Below are 16566 nucleotides of genomic sequence, written 5' to 3' on the forward strand. Positions count from 1 at the left end.
AAAAGTGAAAAAAGCAAGAGTCTTTATTAACCTCGGCAGATTTTTTTCATATTAAACAAACTTGCACAACAAAACATCCCTACATCATGACAGGAGGAGCTCTATGCTAACAGCACAGTATACAATCAGACACAGAAGTAGTTGTCAACAGAGAGCAACTTAAATATGCCAAGAAATTTGAGTGTAAAATAAAATAAATAGAAATAAGAAGGCAGAAAATTCTAAGGCTAAGCAGAACTATTGCTGAAGAGATGAAGGGGAACTGTCAAACTGAGCTTTTTTTGTGTGAAAGAAGGGTAAAAGTGCTGTATTTCTCTCAAGAGTAGGCGGACAGACTGGACCAAATACTGACTTTAAGGTAAGGCATCTGAACTGTAAGTAATTTACTCGTTTTTTTATTTTATTTGTATTGACATCGATGTGTAAATGGTAATGTCAAAAGCTGTTTTCACTGATATGTGTGATGAACCTTCAGTTAGATTCGACATCGAAATGCACCCTAAATTTAAATTATAAATAGAAAAACTAAAGTCAAAGAGTAAAATAAATAGTCTACAAACACACCACAGAGTGGCTCATTGAATGGATTGGAACCTTCAAAATACTGACATTCATCAATACTACACGATGCGCTAAGCTACAGTTGTACTGTAATCAGATGTTAGCTTTAAGAAAAAAAAAATCCACCTCTGTAATTACTGTCCTGACTGTCTTTACTACTCGCTTGAGAAACATCAGCAAAAAGGCTCTTCTCCCCTTTCTGTTTCTCCTTAACAACACTGAATCAAAATCTACTGTACAGCAAAAACCCAGCAGGTGAACAGAAAGGTGGTACTTTGCTGATTTTAAGTCAAAGTATGACAAAAACAAAAGAAAAGAAAAACAGATTCTGGTTTTCTGAATGACGTGGGATTCACAGAGGAAGAATCATCCTTTTTATGGTCGTGGGAGAAATACTGAAAGCAGCCTTAGGAGTGAGCTGCACTAGCGTGCGGCTCATTGGGGAGGGGATACAAAAAGACGTCAGAGGAGGATTTGGGGGAATACAGAGGCTGTTGCCTCTTTCCTTTCACAGTCTTTTCTCTCTCTTGTTCTTCTTTTCGCCCTCTGTGTTTATACCCTTAGGTTTATTTATCTTTGTAGCATTTGGAAAATGGGCATATAGGTCCGTTGGTTTGTGTAATGTATAGAGAAGTACAAAAACATTATGTTTAATTGTGATATTTAACATTTCAGTTTTCCTTTTACAACCAGCTCCTTGTGTTCACGTGATTGCCCATGTTTCTCAAAATCTTCTTCATCCCTTCTTTTGTTTTCCTATGTTTGCTTTTCTCTAGACAAAGGCCTCTGGGATTTCAGAGCCGTTGATTTTGATGTAGATCTTAGCATTGTCATCCTTCAGCTGCTGCTCTTTGTAGAGAGTCCGTCGGTACCAGATTAGGTAGAGAGGCAGCAAGAAGCCCAGCATGCTTAGTACAAGGAGTCCAACATTGACCTAGAGGACAGTACAAGAATTAGCCACGCCCGAGGGCCTAATCTCTGATTGTGTTCATGTGTATGCATATCCATACCCAGAGTGGATCTCCACCCAGTGGTCCCATCATAGCCAAAAACAGTGGCTGCTGCAGCAGAGCAAACACAGCACTGACCAGAGACTGCATCCCTGTTAGACTTCCAAACAGTGACGAGGGATACCTGAGGACACACGAGACACGGCAGGTATCTTTAGCGTCTTAGTGTGAAGCTGCATCCACATATAGAAGAGTAAGATAATGTGTGTGTGTGTGTGTGTGTGTGTGTGTGTGTGTGTGTGTGTGTGTGTGTGTGTGTGTGTATGCATGTGTGAGACTTACACAGCAGCATAAAGGCCACCAACAGCAGAGTGGATGAATCCTCTCACAACCGTGTGTAAGATAAATGACACAATCTAGGGAAAGATAAAAGTATAAGAAATTATTATTCATTATCATTTCAGAAGATCAATCATCAAGTCTATTAGATTAAAAGATTAGCTACTCTTATCTATTTACTCTTACTTAGCTAACAGCTAAAACTGGTTAATCTTAGCTGTTAGCTAGTCTTAGTTATTAACACTTAGCTAACAACTAAGTATGGCTGATCTTGGCTAGCTGGTCTCAGCTATTAAAAATCAAATTAGCAGCTATGAAATAGCTGCTAATTTGATTTTATCATTCAGGATAACTTTTCCATCTATTTCTAGAATTTCTGCTAAGCTAAGCAAAACAGTAAAAGTGTTTTGTTTTCACTTTGTCTTGCAAGAAAGTAAACATAAACACCTAAAAGTCTAACTGTACTGTGCAGTGTAGTATAAACTGCAGTCAACGGAGATTGCAATTTACATCTAGTGTTAAGTGTGAAAAATGTTGGTAAACTCAAGATGGACTACTCACCTGCAGGGGGAGATTAGGCACTAAGCACGTAATCCCAAATCCAACCAAAAGCAAGTTTGTGAGCAAGAATGCTCGCAGTGCATTGGTCACCTTCTGAATCTTTCTGTCTCTGCGCTTGGTCTTTGTTTCTCCTCTTCAGGTTTGAAACAGAAAGAAGGAGAGGTCATTTTTCAGTCACAATAACCTTTTATTTTTGGCTCTATTAATCACATTCTGTGTCTAGAAATGTTGAGAATTTAACAAAGTGGGTTTGTCCTGCATTGCAAAGGATTGCTAGTATTTGACATACTTGTTTAAGGGTTCCTTGTCTTCTTGTCCGTCATCACAGTCCTTCAGCTTCCAGTCCATAATCTGACCAATCACAGGGGTGGTCATCAGGCAAAGTAGCTGCAGCACCCCGAAGATGGAAGAGTACAAACTCACTGAAAAAGAGATCAGGGTGAGCATACAATATAAAAGGATAAGGAGAAAGTTTAAAATACAGTGACAGTGTTTGAAAGAATATACCTATACTGACTTGGTTAATAGGACAGTATAGTTAATATTTAGCACCTAGTATTAGTGCTATATTGAGTGGAACAATGGTTGATGCAGGAGGGGGTAAGGTTGTGTGGGTTATTTCTATGGGCTAAGGGAGTAATGATACACGGAAACTGCATCACGTGAAACTGCTCATATGGTGTGCACCCTTTGCTGCTAACGGGCAAAGTTAGTTAATAAGTACAGTAAATAGTCATTCCGTGCAGATTAAAGCAGAATGAAAGATCAAAACAACAGCCAAGGTCAACTGATGAAATAAAATAACTAGCTATTAAAAAAGGTGCTATTCAATGCTGTGAATGGTACTATTCACAGCATTGAATAGTACTAATCACTGCTGTGATGCGTTTCTAAATTGTAAGTGTTTTCACCTTGAAATGTAACAGTCGAATGATTTAGTAATCTACTGATACAGAAGACTTCTTATCTTACCAACTTCCATTCTTTCCACTGAAAATCCAATTAAAACAAGTAAGCCAAACTGCTTTCAAGTTATGATTCATATTTGTTGAGAAAGAAACAGCAAAAGCATTCATGTTTAAGTATGCGTGCAAACTTCAAGCAAAGAGAAGTCGAGAAAGTGACCTGTATTGAGGTCTCCATCGGTGAGTGACTCCAGGACGCTGTTCATGGCTCCCATGTAGAACAAAAGACGAAGCTGAGTCATAGACATGGTCACTAGACTGAGCAGGAAAACTGGAGTGATGATAGTTTTAAAGAATGACTGGGCTGCAGAGGAGAAACGAAAAACGAAGAAGGGTAAATTCAGTGGATTTAAGTAAAAAGTGCATACATGGGTTCAGGTTTATAATACTGCAGTCTTACATTCTTCTTGTGGCTTGCACTCCATTTCCAGGTCCATGGTAGAGAGACAAAGATTGTTTCCATCTTTGGTAGTCAGCTCCTTTTGCTTTGTGTTGGTGCCCACGCTCAGACGACGGCCCACTGTGGTCACTTGCTTGTAGAACTGCTGACCTGTGATTTTATGGTCGAAGCCAAGCCAGCTGAACTTGATCTTCACACTGAGGAAGCAAAGGATGAGAGAGGGATTAGAAGACTGGATAACAAGAATGGGAGTAGAGGGGATTATGTTAAGGGTAATAGAGAAAAGTGGAAAGAGATGGGACCATGGGGGAATTGAACAATTAAAAAAATCTAACTGTTGGTGTGAATTGGCGCTATATAAATAAAATTGAATTTAATCAATTTGCATGTGTGTTACTAACGTGTAGTCCATATCTTCTGGGCCTGGGAATGGTTCCAGTGGCCAGTTGAAGAAGCAGTTCGTGAAGACCAGTCCTGCACAGGCGGCCCACACCACCAGAATCGTGATGAATGGTACGCCAAAGTCATAGATCACCTGTGTCCAAAACAAGGGCCCATAAATACAAAGTACAGTGCAAAAAAAGACATAGAGAAGACAGTTATAGTCACAGTTCTTGGACTAAACCGGTCTGGGAATTCTAAGTTCTCACATGATTCTTATGGTGCACTTTGTTAATTGGGTTAGACAAAATCAAAGTTATCCTGTACTAATTGGCAGGAAAACCCACTCCTTGCATTTAACCCATCCTGAGAATTAGAACCAGTTCTCCTAATACTTCTGATAATCCATCTGTGGACCAGTTCTAGATTTTGGCAAGTGCCTTGATTGCCAAGATTAAGGTGCCAGGAGAAAATACGTAGCCTTCAGTGTTTGTTACCTTGACACCGGGAAAAGTGACAGCAGAGGATGCGTAGGAGCCGATCATCAGGGCGATGAAGGTTGAACGAAGGTCCCCAAACATGTTTGGTAGCTAGAAGAGAAACAAATGAAGAAACAGGGAAAGAGGCCGTGAGCTTTACAGTGTTTTTGTTCTCTAGATTTTTGCATTAGATTGCACAGCAACTGAGATTAGATATATTCAGTTATCTAAAGGAAAAAATGGGGAGGTCAACTGTTGTGCAGCTGCACTTAGTTTAGTTTGGGAGGGGGTGGAGGTAGAGGGTGTGGGTGCAGACTGGGGCACTGTGAGGCTGGTACCTACTGACAATGGGGTCACAGTTTACAGTAAGACCCAATTAGTAAGCAGACTTGGCACCATGGCGCGAACATCAGAGAAAACAAAAATGCAACAGAGTGACATGAAACCAGCCCACCTCGGTGTATGTAAATATAAAACAGCATCACATAACACACACAGCTGTCCAACATACGACACTACTGATGAGTTCTTTCCAGCTGAAACAATCGGACGGGTCGGCTGAGGCGAGGTGACATTTGAGGACATAAAGATGTCTTTAATATACTTTTCTTTAAGAAAAAAAAATGGATTTGGAAGCCAAAACGGGAGACAGCGGGTGACAACAAAACATCCGAATACAAAGGCATTCACAAGCTGTTCTGTTTTCAGGAGACTGAACAACAACAAGCTCATTCAATTACATAAGAGTGGGGAAAGCTAAGGAAGAGGTATGTGAGTGCTAAATTGAGAAGGCGTGTGCACCCAGGTTACCAGGATTTCCCAACACTTTAATCAGGAATAACTTGAAAACTCATCTCATTGAGTTTAAATGACTAAAGGTGCTGTGCACAAGCAACTGCTGGATGAAACCTAGAACGCGGAAGGTGAGCTGACATTAGCACTGAGCCAGTAGTGGCCACTGAGGGCAGCTGACTGTTACCCAACATCCCTCAGCTGAGAATGAATGCTTTAAGGTCTGCGGAGAAGTCACGGACAAGCAGTCAAGCAACAGGGTTGTGTCTAATGATTAACCCGACACTGAGGCTTTCTTGTAAATTGAGCTGCTGAGGAGATGAAGTGAAACAACATCTTTTTATGCACCACCTCTGGAGACTGACAGTAAAGGGAGCAAACAATTCTTTAAATCAAGGTTTTACTATAACACTGATATGAATGGCCATGGCAGCAAGTAATGAGAGACACGACAAATACAACAGGAGAAATAAAGGATGTAACAGCAAGAGTCAGTGCTGGTATAGAATCGGGATGTTTCACTGGGAGATTTAGTGGAGCAGAGGCCCTCTCCAGTGAACAGCATCACCATGGTAGAGAACTGGACTCCCATGTGAGTCACTGCAGGCTGAACTGATGTCAAGGCCAGAGAAGAAGCGGGGTGGATAATTGCAGGACAAGAATGCAAATAAATGATGATCTTTAGACTGTTTATCTCGGCTTTTGTATCCTTGCCTGTAGGGCTGATTACATTTAAACTGTTTCAGGTATAAAGGCTTTTTCTTTGCTCCAAAGAATCTGTGAAATTTGATGAACTGAATCGAAGGATATGACTTCAGGAATTAGGCTCTTAACTGAAATTTTAGACTTCCAAGAGTGATGCTGCTTGGTTTTTTTTTTTAAAGTGGGAATTTCTGTGTTTAGGGACTGTGCAGCAAGTCCATTAAGTCTTTGCGAGAACAGAGAAAAACGAGGGATAAGTAGGAGAAATTCTTGATTCCTCCTTCATGTCCTTTGTGAAGCACAATAATATCCCTCTAATCAACTCCCTTACCTGCTATCTGACACTTGGCAGGGTAATCCCTAGGAACGTGTAGTTCAACATTAGAAAAAAGGCAAAGTTAAAAAAAAGAAGATTAAACAGGAGACAGGGTGGAACGTCAGACAAGAAGGGAGGGAGAAGGCGAGCAGGCAGGGAGCCAACAGGCTATTATAACAGAGCGAGTGAGACAAAGAGCTGTGTAGATAGAAACATACATCTGGACAAACATATTGCAGCAGGTGCAAGGACTCTATGGAACAAGGATTATAAAGCACACATCAGTGTGCACACTTACTGTGAGAGAGGTGAAGGTCATGCACATGCCCCCGAAGCCATTGAAAGTAAGAGCAATGAAGATAAGGACGGAGAGTTCTGCAAAAAAACCCAAACAACTATATATAAATATATATAAAAGTCAAAATCCATACAGTGCTCCAAATGTTACAGTGCAAAAAAGACATTTGTTCATATGAACTCACCATTTGGTTTGTAGGCTCCATAAGCAATGAGTAGACAGGACAATCCAAAGCAGGTGCTGAAAATATATGATTGTGTCACACTTCTGATAACAAGCTAACTAAAGCTCTATTTATGACTACACGTGTATTTTTCTCCATACATCACAGTAAGTCTGGATAATTTCTTCCCTTCTTTGCTTACCTTCCCAGCAGTCTCAGTTTGCGAGGCCCATATTTATCCATGACAATCCCCAATGGCAGCGTGATGGCTGAGAGGAGGAAGGAGCCCACTGTGAAAGCCAAGTTCAGCATCTCATCCTGTTCTTTACAGATCAGCCAGCCGTTCATCCTCAGGGGCCCATCCATAGGGACCAGGGGCCTCATCTCGACACCGTCTCCCAAACCCACCACACCAGCCTCACTTTCATAGTCATAAGTGTACTCATCAGACGCCTGTGCTGAATGAGACTGGGACAGATTGTAGTTGGAGCTGTTACCTAAGGACCGAGATAAAGGTTGGTAGAATATAAGAAGTTTTATAGGAATTATGCAAGTGGAAGATATTCAATAAGTTTGGATGTTTCAGGCTGACTTAATGTGCCCTTTTCACTTAGAAGGTTTTTTTTTTATAATGCTGCGAAAAAACAAACACCACCCAACTAAGATGCAGTGTTGTGGATAATCAGGAATTTTTTAGGTTCTCTTCTGTGGCTGAAGAATATAGCTCTGAATAGTTTACTTATATCTCTAATACATCAATACATACCAATCAAATGTGCACAGCCAGTTAGATTAATTGTGAACCTCAGCATAAAATAAAAAAAGTGCCCCTAAAGATTATGATATGGAATGCAATTTGGCTTTTATTGCTACTTTGGAATGATATGAACAAAACGTGATAAGCTAGCACTTGCAATAAACTTCACATCATTATCAGGACCTGCAAGGAGATAATGTGAACAAGTGCAAAAGTCCAGAAGACGTCCAGGTGATGAAGTGAGGGGAGCTGCAGCTTTGGACCTTCTTAGCATTAGCTTTCCAGATCACGCTCTTCCAGTGCTATCAGCCACCGGTTATCTCTGGGAGGAAAAACGTGTGTGTGTGGCATCCCAACGTGAAACACTGTGACGCACTTCATGACCAAGTGCCAAAGTCTTCCCCAAGAAGACAGATCAGCATCTCATACCCTTTGAATCACTGGGACACAATGCTGACGGGAGCAGCTGAATGGCAAACTATATTGCTGAACGTGCAGTTAATACCCAACACTGTGTCCCTGTAGCATGTATAGCAAAATGTTTGACTGGGCATCCTGGTGCAAAATGACTTACAAAGGCTAGAAAAGGCATTAAGATGTTGGCACCGAGCTAATGCTGAACCCTGCACTAACACTGCACACAAAACGAGAAAAGGCAGCTTCTAAATGCATCGATATCTTTTGCTTTATTTCATTTGAAGTGATCTGGTATTTCATAATTAAAATTCATAAAATGTTTATTACGAAACACAAAGCACAAAGTGCAGTCTATATATTTTAAATGCCAAATATGTGCTTCTTGTGCCGGTCTATGCTGGACCATTATCTTTCCATTTCGCCATTCTATTTTTTACTGTTTCCTGGTTTGATTTCTACTGCTCATCACTTTAGCTATCTCACCCTCTCTGCCCTTTGTCACTGAACTTTAAACTCACTTATTACCAGCTATAAATGCTTCCTGCTGATTACTTTGTTCCTCAATCACGTCACATGTTTGAAAAAAAGCTGAGCTGGTGCTTGCTGCTGTTCTCCTTTTTTTTTTTCTTCTCTTATGTCATCAGAACAAGATAAGATGACTGTGGCAGTTCTCCAGGAAGTTATTGCTCAACTTTTACTTGACTGGTGAGTGTGCACAGCTTCACAGCTAAAACATTTGCACTAGCCTATAAAATGTTGTTCCTTTGCAGGTAAATGTGTATGGGACAGCTGTCAGCCTTTATAAGTTTTTATTGCTGAATGTTAATATTAGCCACTGGTGCAGAGGTGAGTAAAACATCCTGCTGCATGTTATAAATGCTCCAGGACTTAGTATGGATACTAACATGTTTACCTCTTTCAGGCCATGGGACGCCACACAGTATCACCTCGGGTCCTCCTTTACGTTCCCCTTGTTTATTCTCTTTTAAAAGACCACACCGGGGTCACTTAGGCTGAGTGCATCAATCCAACCTTTGTTCTTAACGATACAAAGTACCTGGTGTAACTTTTGTCATAGTGTGGGACTCTTGACATAAAGAGAGCAAGCTTTAAACAATACAGACTCAGGTAAAAAGATCAGCCGATCAGTCCATCATTGGTCTATGAGTTGACTCTCAACAAGTCTACTGCACCATAAAACCTTTTATACTTTCACTTTAGACCAACTGACCTACCTGTTACACTGCTCTTTATTTCATTTGCCTGCTCAGATTTAATTTCCTGAGTCCTTAAAACAGGTTATGACACTTGTACAGAAAAAACCCTCATTCTCCCTAAAGAATGGAAGAGGCCAGAACACAGTAGTCTCGTATTACAACTGTTGAATAAAACCCGCTCCTAACTTAAGATCACCATTGCTGTCAATCACTTAATCCTTATTTTATTGGGATATTTCAGCGTACAAAAAGGAAAAAGTGCTTTCCAAAAGCTAAGTCAAAAAACCAATTGTCTTTTCTTTCTTTCTTTACAAGGCATCGCCATAACTATTTTGGTAATTATAAAACACAAGAGTTTCGACTTACCCTCCTCGCTGCAAAGGTACGAGTAGAAGCCCTCTGACTTGAGCATGATGAGGAGCGATCCCCATCCCAGCAGCACAGCAGAGAAGAGCAAATTCTCAATGATAGCAGTCACTGCCATCCACCAGCGCCTGGCAAATGCTGTGGCCAGGGTTGGAGCCATGGTTGATTGGGAAAAAAAGTTAAAGACAGAAGCAAAAAGCAAGAGGAGAGAGATTTAGGGGACAAAGAAAGAAAGGGAGAAAGAAGATGTAGCTGGAAGTGCAGAAAGAACCTCCCTGACTGACGCTCGGATGAAAGATCACAGCTCACTTATCTGTGAAGAGAAAAGAGCAAGAGGAGGGGGGGAGGTCTTACAGTTAGCCTATCACTGTGACAGACAGATAGAAAGGCTCACTTCTTTTTATAAGATTACAAGATCAATCACTTAACTTTGAACCCAGCAGAGGAAGGCTGGCTGCACTGCATGGAAATCTGTGCTGTTTGTTTGTGGCACTTTTCTGATTAATTTAAAGTGTCTGTGTTAGTTAGATACAGAGAAGACGCTAAGCTCTACATCAACTAACATTAAGTGGTGAATGATTAACTTTTGTCATTGTAGGAAGATTATGACATCATGAGACAAAGACCTTGCATTACATTACAGGCACTTATAATACATGCACCCATAGTGGACTTTCTGCTGATTTCTGGAAAAACCAAACTGGTCTAAACTGGACATGCACAGAAAATGGGATTCTCTCACTGCCCATGGCCCCTCATGCCCATCCAACCGCAGCTTTTCTCTGCAATTAGTGTGGCACATCCACAGCCAGACAAACAATAAACAAATCAACGGGAACAGCCAACCTCTCTCTCTGTCTCTCTCTCTCTCACACACACACACGCACGCACGCACGCACGCACGCACACACACTGTCTGTTCAGCTAGTAGAATAAAAGTAGTTGCAGAGCTGCAGAGTTAGTTGTACCCTCAACAAAATGACCAAATCAAACGAGAATACACTCCTGGAAATCATTTAATTGTAGGAGCTGTTGTTGAATGCTTCATTTAATTAAAAAAAATGAAATCACTTTCCCACTCCTGTTTCAGTCATTCACTCTCTATAGCACACTTCAAAGCAAATTACAGATCTGCTTTGACATGTTCAGTGAGTCTTAATTTCTTACCACTGCGGCTCAGAGCTGCTCCTTCCAGCTTCAAAGTGATGCCTTCTGGTAGGCTTTGAGTAACCTGGTTTCTGTGAAAATCCACTTTTATATACCAGCGTCGCCCGCACATAGCGCCCCCTATGGACATTACCATGCAGTATGTCTGGACTCCAACCAGCCTTTATTTTGTTGACACTTTTATCACCAGATAGTTATATAATTTAATAATTGTGGGTCTAAAGCCATTATTTTTACTTTAATTAAATGTGGTGAACTATGAAGAAAAAAGAAAATAACCTGTGTCTAATTAAACAGATTTTACAGGTAATGACAGGAAATATGACGGTTGTGTGTATCAGTTGATAAAGAATAAGAGCAGACTTCCCCTATTTCAGTATTTACGCCACCTGTTTACTTATGTTAATCTGAGAAATTAGAGAAAATAAAACATCAAAAAAGAATACTCCATTGAAGTCTCTGTTAAAATTCAGCAACAGTAAAAGTTAAAGTCTTAAATCTTTAAAGTTGATTTAACTAAAGCTTCAGCATAACTGACCAAAACCCTCTTGAGCAACTCTTGTATTGAGTGTTTTTCTACACATAAGACTTTAAATGAGCTGCAGTTTTTATTTCCTGTACAGGATTCGCCCCTTCTTAATTTTTATTATTGGTTTTGTTTCTTAGTTTAATTCTAAGCACACTGTTAAATGAAAAAAACGGATCTGGTTAAAGCAAGTTAACACACGTTTACACCGAAATGTCAGAGTTATATCAGCAAACTTGTTTTTCAGGTTGGACACTTGAGTTTGTCCCCCTGCAGTGGACTGTGATTCAGCTCTAATCAATTGGCCACTCAATGATTCAGTGACCACTGTGACCATATCTGCATAAACACTGATGTGCTGCTTTGTGTTGTTACAGTCTTCAGTATCTCACACTGAGAGCACTCTTTAAACCTTTCAACAGCAAAACAGTTAAACTAATGGGATCTCTCATCTCTAATTTTCAGCTCTAATCAGTCTGTTTGAATATCAGCAGGCCCATCACAAGGTGGAGGTACCCAGCCTTACTTCACAGTTATTGACAAACTCTTTGCAGTCACATCAAGTAAATTTAATCCCTAGTGCACTGTTTTTCCAAGCCTTATCAAAACCATTTATTGACCTGCTTGCTTTTCACACCTTACATTTGCGTCAAATAGTCTAATCATTTAGATATTGTTTACTGTCTCAACAAGGGGCCAAATCTGTATGTTTAACTGTTAATCTTAAGGTAAAAACCAAAAAAATATCCGGTATCTTTTAAATTGTGGCACACACATTGAGAACTTGCTGTTTTTTCATAGAATTAATGCCACCTTGTGGCTTTTAGTGATCCTGGCACAGTCATCCAGGTTCATGGCCCATATGCAAAGCTCAAGCTCAGCTAAAAAACAGTAAAATGAGTCAAATTTGGGGAATTTGTTCAATTTTTTCGCCTTTCAGGTTCACAAAAATGCTGCTATTTTAAAACAGATAAATGTATTGTGACTGCTTTGCTTAACACTTTTACTCGTCTGTGGTATGTACCATGAGTACTGTTTAATCTCCAATAAATCTTTACTCTCTCTGGAATTTCTACTCATTAGTACTCATTTCTAAGCATAAATAAGTCTAGCTTGGCTTAAAAATATACTCTCCTCAAGTGTTCACATCTAGAAAAGAAATCTGTGGGTGTCTAGTGGGACAGATTGTTCCACATCCAAACCCAGCACTGTTGTGCTAGCACAAGAAAATGAATTACTCACACTGACGCATGCCACAGTGCAACTGAAAAAGTTTTTTTTTTATTGCACATTCATACTTGAAATCCAGTATTTGGTAGCAGAAGTAAAAAAAAAATAAAATAAAAAAAATAAAAGCCAACATAGTGCAATATGACAGAAAGCAGCAACAGAAACAAATCCCAACTGTAAAATGCTTTGTTTCCTTCATTCTAATGCATAAAGTCATCTTGAACATTATACATGATTGTAAAGTGGTATATATAATTTAACTGGCCTGGGCCATGCTTGATATTTATGTACATGATCTCAATCAAACACATAAGTGACAGCAACTCCGTGTTTTATAAGTGCATCAGTGACCACTGTTATAATCCACACATATAATCTGTTGTCAGGGTCCCTCATCATTAACATATAGCCAGTAGAACAAACAGCGAGAGCAGCAGCTTTATGGAGCTTTTAGTTCCTGGTGGTGTAAAAGGAAAAGAAATATAAGTGAGAGATAAGGGAAGCCAGAAAAGCATTACAACATTACCCAAAAATCTATGAATCTTCCCTGTGATGGGCTGCAGGTAACAGTTTTCTAGAAATGCATATGTTTGATCTTTGAAAAAGGGAACACTAAATGTAACACCCGCCTTATCAACATTTACGCTTAGTCAAAAATTCCTTAGCAGCACTGCATCAACAGTGCCACAAGGACACCCGATGCAAATGACTGTTTTGCTATACCCAATACAAACAGAGCAAAGACAGATAAACTTTAAAAACATTCCCCATCAGTTACATAACAGTACTGAGGAAATGCTTTGTCCTGCAGTACTTGTGACCGATGGTGTGCCGCAGAGGAGAGATGAATGGTATGCTGTGGTAGTAACCACACCAAATAAAAAAGACAACTGCTCTTGAAGAAATATTCCAGTGTTTATGCATGTTTGGTTACTGAAAAGCATGCCTCCAAACATTTTGTATGTAATTCCAGGCACAGGATACGGAATCAGGAATATATTCAGACACATAATACATAAAAAAAAAACTACAATGTTTAAAAGTATAAATAGCAACCCAGTGTGTTAAAGTGTATTTTTGTGACAATGACATCATAGTTATTGTAATGTAATGCAGTCCTTTGAAACAGTAATAGTGACATAATACAAAAGTTGTTAAAGAAATTCAATACTCTGTGTGAAATTTATTTTTCAATCATGTATCCTACAAAATTAAGTTGCATTACTTTTAGGCTCTATTTGATATAAAGTTAAAGTGACAGAATACTGAAATCTTCCACCCAGTGACGCCCAGTAACAATTTTTACGTGAAAAAAACAGATCTTACCATGCGAGGAGTTTTCTGGAACTGAAAAAAACAAACAAGCGAAATGTTAAACTCATTTCTAAATAATAGGTGACAGTGTATTAACATGAGAGACTGCCCCGCAGATCCTTTACACTGACCAACCTTTGATGGTGAAAGTGGTCTCCATGCCAGCATGGATATGGTCAGTCACATGACAGTGGAGCAACCATGTGCCTGGGTTTCCAGCCACCATCTCCACAGTCTGGAAGGTCCCGGGGAACAGATCAAAGACGTCTGCACGGTGCACAAGGTCCGTCTGACACACATAAGAGTGGTGCAAAAAAGGGGAAACAGCAAAGAGGAAATATAAATGGAGATATGATTCTTTCGGTGCGAAAGAAAGAATGGTCTTCCCGCTGCGAGTGACCACTAACAAAGCACAAACAAACCTTGTAAGTAAAGGTCTCTGCATGAAAGTGAACAGTGTGCATGTCTATTTCGTTGCCCATTCCGATGAGATACCAGTCAACTTTCTGGCCCTGAGTCATCTCCAATCCATGGAGGTTCCCATATAGCTTCCCATTGATCCCTGCAGCAGACACATTCACACACAGAATCAGAGACATGGTGCACAAGAGAAACAGGAAATGTGAAAGCAAACACACTTCAGCACACTCATCAAAAGCAAGCTGAGGAATAAAGGTCTGATTTTGTATCCAGTACAGGACTTTATTGAATTTAACCTCATTTCTACTGTCTGATAAAGAGAAGTGGAATGTCCCTGCTTCCTGCTGGATCAACTTTAGATGATGTACATTGATGTTTGTGGGCTGAATTTGGGGATTTGCTTGTTATTATGCGTTATATGTAATTTATTTTATCTTAAATAATTTGCATTTGAAACTTTTTGTGTTGTTTAACTCTCCTCAGAATTTTATTGGCACTTCTACACTGTGCCCTAACTTTACCCAGATTTGCCTATTTTATGATACAGCCAGGGGTTAAAGTGGGCCAGAAGAGGAATCCAGCAAAGATTCAAAACATCATTCAAGCACCGTCATTTAATGAGTAAGTAGACAGGTTAATGCATGTTACTACTGGATGAGTTTATTTTTCACGAGCTGCAGGCTGGCATGCCCTTCAGTAACAAGAAAACAATCCCTACGATGCCTTCATGGTACAGATATAAATTTGCAGTTGCTGAACTTAAGCATCTAGCTGCAGAAGAGGAGTGAGCATAAATGGAGTAACGTCAGGTCATTTCAGATGCAACTTTTCAAACAGCTCAACAGACACGAAATAAACTGTTTCTTTCACAAAATGTGTCTCTGACTAAACACCAGATTTAAATATTGATTAATTCCATCTTAAATCAACACAAGCCTGCTTGATCTCTGATCTGCTCGAGTTCCAATTTGCCTAAAAATTTTATGGGCGAAAGTTTGAACATGTATAATGAGTGCTGTGAAATTTTAGCTTCATATACCAAATGCCTTTCAAGATCATTTTTTAAAAAATGGTCAGTCGACCTGCTTTTTGCACGTTGAAGATTGTTACGGCCCTGGGCCGGCTGTGTACCTTTGTTGTGCTCTGTCTTTAAGACTCCACAGGTCCTTCCCGATTGGAGACCAATCAGCCGCCGCCAGCTCTCCAATCGGGAAGGACCTGTGGAGTCTTAAAGACAGAGCACAACAAAGGTACACAGCCGGCTCAGGGCCGTAACAAAGATATTCATGTTTGAACATGAATATCTCAAAAACTGTTTAATATAAAAGCATTCAAAAGTTCTTCCACAAAAGTAAAACTATTTTAGACAGTCCTGTCCAAACAGAACGGAGTTTCCAGATGGTGCTGTAGTGGTGCTGTAGTTATAAGTTATGTCTGTGAAGGTTCTCAGTCATAAGTTAGAAATTTATTTTGTTAAATTTGTGCATATTTTCTATTTTCGAGATCTGGGTCATTCCATTTCAAATCATCAAGTTTTTTTTGAATATTTTCTGCTCAACCATCTCTGATTTGCTGTCCTGATTCATTGTGGTGGCAACAAAAACGATTACATTTATACTAGGTTACATCAAGATCAACAGACATCAATTTATGTTTATCTTCTCTGGATATAATAGGTGAATATGTTTACTAAATCTAAAGTTTAATTCTTTGGCCAATAAGGTTGTTTTTCTTTCTGTGGCCCCGTTCACTCTTCTTACCGTGCATCTTGTTACTCTCCTCAAACTCTTCATCTGGAGTGAAGTTCTCAGGGTTGAGACCAAGGTACGTTCTGATGTTGTCTCCCAAATACCAGGACTTGTTTTCATCATGCACCATAAAGAGCAGTGCAAACTCCCTCTCCACGTCACTCCTCTCCCTATCGGGACCCTCCCCACGCTTCAGAGTCCCAGGCCTGCATATCACCAGAGGCCCCAGAAGGCCGCTGTACAGATCCTGAACATAAACAAACACCTTATCAGAATAAAATCTAATACTTCAACTCCTGCTTAAATATTCTAGTTGCGCTGTAAATGATGCGCTTCTATTTTTACCATAACAAAGTCAACAGTGGAGTAGTAGATATAAGAGATACAGTTAGGATCCGTGACCCCTGGACCAGAGCTTTCAGGAACATCCCAAGTTACTTCAATAAAGTTGCCTGAAGGTTCAGAGAACATAAAAAGTATGAATCCTACTGCTTCTT

General features: G+C 39.9%; 2 protein-coding genes and 1 long non-coding RNA gene across 6 annotated transcripts in view; 1 reads left to right on the forward strand and 2 right to left on the reverse strand.

Annotated features, from left to right (window-relative positions):
- On the reverse strand, nucleotides 1–10971 carry slc43a2b (solute carrier family 43 member 2b). Of its 2 annotated transcripts, XM_026181234.2 has the most exons (15): nucleotides 10832–10971; nucleotides 9665–9977; nucleotides 7110–7404; nucleotides 6929–6984; nucleotides 6745–6821; nucleotides 4655–4747; nucleotides 4178–4311; nucleotides 3777–3973; nucleotides 3537–3680; nucleotides 3384–3401; nucleotides 2701–2833; nucleotides 2412–2544; nucleotides 1854–1927; nucleotides 1572–1695; nucleotides 1–1495 (listed from the first exon to the last, which is right to left on the reverse strand). In XM_026181234.2, exons 2-15 carry the CDS (start codon nucleotides 9822–9824, stop codon nucleotides 1334–1336), a joined length of 1800 nt encoding a protein of 599 aa, XP_026037019.1. In that variant the 5' UTR covers nucleotides 9825–9977; nucleotides 10832–10971; the 3' UTR covers nucleotides 1–1333. The 2 variants fall into 2 exon arrangements, with proteins under 2 accessions (XP_026037019.1, XP_026037020.1); XM_026181235.2 differs by lacking the exon at nucleotides 3384–3401.
- LOC113030108 (uncharacterized) overlaps nucleotides 7282–16566 on the forward strand; it is a 10748-nt gene continuing 1463 nt past the window's right edge. Inside the window, exons 1-2 of the long non-coding RNA XR_003273549.2 lie at nucleotides 7282–7422; nucleotides 8726–8786. This is a non-coding gene — a long non-coding RNA (uncharacterized LOC113030108). The remainder of the gene's footprint in view (nucleotides 7423–8725; nucleotides 8787–16566) is intronic.
- The window catches only part of hephl1b (hephaestin-like 1b), a 19251-nt gene continuing 15296 nt past the window's right edge, over nucleotides 12612–16566 (reverse strand). For all 3 annotated transcript variants that reach the window (XM_026181233.2, XM_080307557.1, XM_026181232.2), the window contains 6 exons: nucleotides 16415–16521; nucleotides 16082–16316; nucleotides 14324–14463; nucleotides 14037–14190; nucleotides 13914–13934; nucleotides 12612–13044 (listed from right to left, as the gene is read on the reverse strand). In XM_026181233.2, coding sequence (XP_026037018.1) covers nucleotides 12986–13044; nucleotides 13914–13934; nucleotides 14037–14190; nucleotides 14324–14463; nucleotides 16082–16316; nucleotides 16415–16521 — 716 coding nt within the window. In that variant the 3' untranslated portion in view covers nucleotides 12612–12985. The remainder of the gene's footprint in view (nucleotides 13045–13913; nucleotides 13935–14036; nucleotides 14191–14323; nucleotides 14464–16081; nucleotides 16317–16414; nucleotides 16522–16566) is intronic.

The sequence above is a fragment of the Astatotilapia calliptera genome, chromosome 10 (assembly GCF_964374335.1).
Source record: "Astatotilapia calliptera chromosome 10, fAstCal68.1, whole genome shotgun sequence".
Taxonomy (NCBI): domain Eukaryota; kingdom Metazoa; phylum Chordata; class Actinopteri; order Cichliformes; family Cichlidae; genus Astatotilapia; species Astatotilapia calliptera.

Excerpts from the sequence above, each read along its gene's own strand:
- slc43a2b (XM_026181234.2), bottom strand. The coding sequence starts at position 9,824 with ATGGCTCCAACCCTGGCCACAGCATTTGCCAGGCGCTGGTGGATGGCA. Across the intron at positions 7,405-9,664 it reads GTACCTTTGCAGCGAGGAGG|GTAACAGCTCCAACTACAAT; the intron begins GTAAGTCGAAAC and ends CTCGGTCCTTAG. Across the intron at positions 1,928-2,411 it reads TGCCTAATCTCCCCCTGCAG|ATTGTGTCATTTATCTTACA; the intron begins GTGAGTAGTCCA and ends ATCTTTCCCTAG.